The sequence below is a fragment of the Epinephelus moara genome, unplaced genomic scaffold, assembly GCF_006386435.1.
Source record: "Epinephelus moara isolate mb unplaced genomic scaffold, YSFRI_EMoa_1.0 scaffold2827, whole genome shotgun sequence".
Taxonomy (NCBI): Eukaryota; Metazoa; Chordata; class Actinopteri; order Perciformes; family Serranidae; genus Epinephelus; species Epinephelus moara.
Genome location: NW_026080458.1, coordinates 1 through 5,430, shown reverse-complemented (window position 1 = coordinate 5,430; position 5,430 = coordinate 1). Strand labels below are relative to the sequence as shown.

Genomic DNA, 5,430 nt, shown 5'->3' with positions numbered 1-5,430 from the left:
AATAATAATAATAATAATAATATCTGAGCTTAAAATTGTGAAATTTTGTCTAAATCACTTTTTTCTATATCTCATGAAAATTTGGCCAAAAGTAAACTATTTGCACGAACTAACCAGCGTGCACGACAAGAGCAACAACTCCAACATTTTGTCTTCAAGTGTTACCTTTTAACTGTCCGACATCACAGGGGAAGTTTTAACAATCCAATAACAATAATAATAATAATTCAGGTAGAGGGAGGGTCATGCTGCATTTTCCCCTGTGTACTCAGGGAGGCTCTAGGAAATATATTTGTACCATCAGAAAGGGTAAAAAAAAAGTCACACCTCAGCCACCCTCCTCCTCTGGTAAGTGAAGAACAGTCCCTAAAATAAAATTAAAACCATGACATAAAGAAAGTCTGAAATCATTTTGTTTTCCGCCACAACTTTGAACACTTTGCAGCACAGGAGCTCGTGAAACATGAGCCTCCAGGTGACCGGAAGTACCCGCCCTACACCTGCCTTTTTTTTTTCTCTGTTGGACTTTGACCGTGGAGCGCCTCCAGCAAACTCTGACAGGGACGCAGCAGGTATGCAGGTGTTTTAATAAATGCTGTATAGTTATGTGTTCATGCCTTTAGCTTGGTCTTTACATCACATATGAATTATAAAATGATTTTAATAAGAGGTGACCCGCCGTGTGTTCTCCTCTGCGCCGCAGATGTGTGTCCCCTGGGGAGCGTCGTAGGAACATGCAACAGCATGTAGGAAATAATGTGTTTAATCAGTCTGTGTTTGAAGCCTGAACTTTACAGCCTGCAGCTCCTCTCATAAACAGATACAGATGGAGGCCTGCTATATATATTGTTTCATTTACAGTATCGCTTCTTTTGTTACAAATGAAAGTGAAACTAAACTCTCGAACCAAATCACAGTGTGACTGTAAGGTGAGGGTGAAACACATAACACAGTTTCTTTTGTATGAGTGTAAAGTGTGTATGAAATAAGGTCACTGGAGTTCACGCTCGGCTTCACGCTCTCAGTGTGATTACAGTTTAATTCATCCGCGAACATGAACATGAAGTTTAGCTTGGTGGCCAGCAGAGGGCGCCACTGAGCGGCTCTGCTGTCACACTGAGGGTGTGCAGAGACAGAAGTCATGTGTCATTTTCTGTATCAGATTTCTGAAACATGTCATCAGATCAAAATCATGTTTATAAGCAAAATGAATTAATAAAGCTGTTCATGAGAACATCAGAGTGAAGTGCATGAAGTGTTTTTCTGTTTAACTGTTTCATTTCTGTTTTCAGAGCTCCAGGATGCTTCATGTGACGGACAGACAGTCTCTGAAGTTCCAGTTTGGTGCCTTCACTGTCCTGCTTTTCCACCCTGTTGTCTTCCTCGCCCTGATACACTCATGTACAGGTGAATCACACTGACGCTGGTTTATGTTAAAGGGAAATTTCGGTTTATTTCAACCTGTCTCCTATCGTCCTAAATTTGTTTCAAGTGACTAGTGANCCGGCTGTATCTAGGCTAACGGCTAACATGCTAACTATTGTTTTTATGTCACTAGTCACCTGAAACAAATTTAGGACGATAGGAGACAGGTTGAAATAAACTGAAATTTCCCTTTAACATGTAAAGTTAGTGCATAGATGCAGTAGCTAAGTCATCCAAAGTGTAGAGTGTAATGTGCTGTGGAAATTACAAATGAAACCTGTTTGTTTTCAGGTCAGTCTCAGCTGATTGGTCCGTTTCAGCCAATAGTGGCATTAGTCGGTGATGACATCATTTTGCCGTGTCACCTGGACCCTGCCATGAATGTCTTTGACATGACAGTAGAGTGGGCGAGACCTGACCTGGACCCCAGGTTTGTGGTGGTGTGGCGTGACGGTGTGGAACTGGAGAGTAAAAAACATCCGTCCTACAAGGGAAGAACATCAGTGTTCACTGATGAACTGAAGCACGGAAACGTTTCACTGAAACTGTCCAACGTGAGAAGATCTGATGAGGCAACATACAGATGTTTCATTCCAGCAATAGGCAGAGCCCTGACTGTTCAGCTGGTTGTTGGTGAGTGGGCACACTGTGTGTTTCTTTGCACAAGTAATGGTTGAAAATAACTTTTTGTCATATTTGTTGAAACTCGCTTGCTGCTAGGACATGGTCACTACGTTTCTGTGACATTAGAGAAACACATTTATTGTGTTTGTCCAACTAAAAGTGGACTTTTGTAACTGTAATTGTAATAAATCGAATGTGTCACAGTGGGACTAACACACCCAGATCATGTGACTCCTGCATGTATACAGTCAATCAGACCCAAACTGGCCGAGGCGCTCTGAGCATGCTCCACAGTTTCCGCCCCGGGCTTTGACCCGGAAGTCCAATAGCATTAAATGTGTAAGAGAAGAAGAAGCCGGTAACAACATGGAGAAATCTACATCCAGAGCCGTGACTTTTTGGACGGACCAAATGTACAGAGCTGTAAAGTTGTCCACCATGGTACCAGTTAGCTGCTAGCTAACCGTAGCTAACTTGTTTGTCCATTGTTTGGTCTGTGACGTAATAGGTCAACAGGAAAAAGGTCCAATACTAACAAGCTGAAAGGGGGCATATCTCCACCTATCGTAGAGGAGTCGCACATACTTGGCTCAATAAATGGATTCCCCTCCAACCAATCAGAGCCAAGGAGTCCCTAATGCAGCTGTCAGTCATGTCAATCACTGCTCGTATGCAGTCAAACTGTCCAATTAGGCAGCGCTGATCAAATATGAATCAATATTCTGTTACTGCATTGTCCCTGCTCCTCCAGTCCACATGTTGAAGTGTCCTTGGGCAAGATACCGAACCCCAAAGTGCTCCTGATGGCTGTGTGAATGTCTGAACAAAACAAAACTGAGTAGCAGGTGGCACCTTGTACGGTAGCCTCAGCCACCAGTGTGTGCATGTGACACTTAGTATGAAAAAGTGCTTTGAGTGGTCACAAGACTAGATAGACTTTATACAAGTGCAAGTCAATCTACCATTTACCATGATGCTAACAGTTAGCCTGTCAATCCGGTCTCACTCGGAAGTCGTCCAAATTCGGCGCTTGGTCAGTGACTTCTAGCATCAGACAGCAATGATAAAAGCTGTCCTTTCACATCAGCATGATACACAGCTGGTCGTGTTATTGTTAAACAGTGCCCTGCAGCGTCAGGGGGAAAGGCAGTGGGACAACAACAAAAGTTAAGGGGGCGCAAATCTGACTAGGATGGGTGGCGGATGGGTCCAACAACCATTGACTGTCACCTGGGAGGCCAGTGTTTGCTTTCTGTAAGACTGTAAAGCCAAACAACCTTATCTAGATTTATTTCAGAAACTCTGCATGTGCAACTCTTCAGCTTCACCCTTACTACAACCCACAGAGAGTTTGTCTGACTCAGTGTTTTCAGTTTACACCCTCAGTGACACCACCACTTGTAGAAGCTTATAAAGCCTCTCATCTTCAGGTGCCGTCTCCTCACCTGTAATCCAGATGACTAAAACCATGAGTGAAGTGGTTCTACAGTGTGAGTCTGCAGGCTGGTATCCAGAGCCTGAGGTGCTGTGGCTGGACGCTGAGGGAAACCTCCTCTCTGCTGGACCTACAGAGACACTCAGAGGTCCTGATGACCTCTACACTGTCAGCAGCAATGTGACTGTGGACAAGAGACACGGCAACAACTTCACCTGTAGAGTCCATCAGAAGAACATCAACCAGACCAGAGAGACACACGNTACTCCCAGTACTCCCAGTACTCCTGTTACTCCTGGTAGTCAACAAGTTATTATTGGCTCAGTTATAGGCTGTGCTGCTCTGGTGTTAATTGCTGCTGCTGTCTTTGTCGTGTGGAAACAGAGACAAAAGAAATTCAGTAAGTGATAAAATGATTTCACTTCTCTCTGCATGTTCAGTGTCCTGCTGCAGCCTTTTGATTACAGACTGATATTTAAAGAACAGTATTTATGAACTGATTTTAATTTGACACGTTAATTAATGTTTTCAGTTGCATCATTTTTGATTTCTTGACAAACATTGCCCGTCTTTCCTGCTTCTCTTTTCACACAGAAAACAAGAGGAGGAGCCATGAAGACGGACCTGAGCAGACCGAGGCAGAAAAGACGGACACATGTAGAAGTGATAAAACAGGATTTCAGGTCGTGGTGGAAGGAGAAGGAGAAAGGGTACCTCTTATGGCAGGAAGTGAAGGACAGAATAATGTAGACAATAGAGGAGAGGAGAAGATCGAGTCTCACAGTGAACATGAAGACCCACAGGTTGGAGCTGAAAGAGAAACACACCAGAACCAGCTTGTGACAAAACCAGACATGGACAGAACAGGAGAAGGGAGGGAATTGAAATCTATAAAGAATGAAGAAGTACCTTCAATTCCAACAGAAGGAGAAAATCACCAAGAGCAGGACATGACAGGTAGACAAGTATTACGTGATCGGGGCGAGGGTGGAGTAGAGCAGAAGATGAAACCAGTTGAAGGGCAACTGTCAACAGTCCTGGTGGAGGCAGAAGGACCAAAAGAACAACTGCAAAATGTCCACACTGATCAGGATGTACAGACCGAAGAAGAGATACACCAAGAGCCAATGACTGATGAGGACAAAAAAGAGAAAAGAAATATGAAAGAGAAGGAGCAAGTGAAAAAGGGAGGTTCTGGATCGATAGGACGGAAGAAGAACCAGAGAGATCCATCACAACCAGAGGCAGAGAGAACGACAGTGGAGGACGAGACGAAGCTTCAATCAGAGACGCAGAAAAGAAAAGAGACAGAGAAGGACGACATAGAGCTCAAACCACAGAAAAGAAATGTCAGCCAACATCTATTACAAGACAGAAAACAGGAGATGAGAGAAGCAGAACATGAGGATCAAAAAGACAAAGGTCAGGAGGGAAACCAGAGTAACATTCAGAGAACGACAGAAAGGAAAGCAGAGAAACAAGAGGAGAAACTGAAGGAAGAGAAGATGGAGAATGAGAGGAAGCTTCAGTCAGAGAGGACAGAGCTCAAAACACAGGAAGGAGGAGACAACCAGCAAGTTTTAGATGCCAACAGACCAGAACAGACGGCTGAACATGAGAATAAGAAAGACAAAGATCAGAGGGACGTAACTACAACGACAGAAAGTAAAGCAGACAAACAAGAGGAGCACATTAACAAGAAAGCGGAGGAAACAGAGGGAAAGGGGGATGGAAGAGAGGATAAGCCTCCATCAGTCAGTGGGGAAATAACAGAGACACCAGACCTCAAAGTACATGAAGACACAGCTGGAGGACAAAAGCAAGAGAAGGAGCTCCAGGCAGAGAAACAACAGCAAGAAACATCTCTGAGAAAGATGGACGAAACCAAAAAGCAGCCAAAGCAGTCCACCAAGAGGGAATGGATACCGTGGAAAGAAAGACGAAAA

The 5,430-nt window shown here is 43.9% G+C and overlaps 1 protein-coding gene across 1 annotated transcript in view; it reads left to right on the top strand.

Annotated features, from left to right (window-relative positions):
- The window catches only part of LOC126387210 (trichohyalin-like), a gene marked incomplete at both ends in the record, with an annotated part of 11,322 nt that extends 5,898 nt beyond the window's left edge, over window positions 1–5,424 (top strand). The window contains one exon of the mRNA XM_050039754.1: window positions 4,079–5,424. Within this exon, the coding sequence (XP_049895711.1) occupies window positions 4,079–5,424 (1,346 nt within the window). The remainder of the gene's footprint in view (window positions 1–4,078) is intronic.
- Window positions 5,425–5,430: the final 6 nt, after the last annotated feature.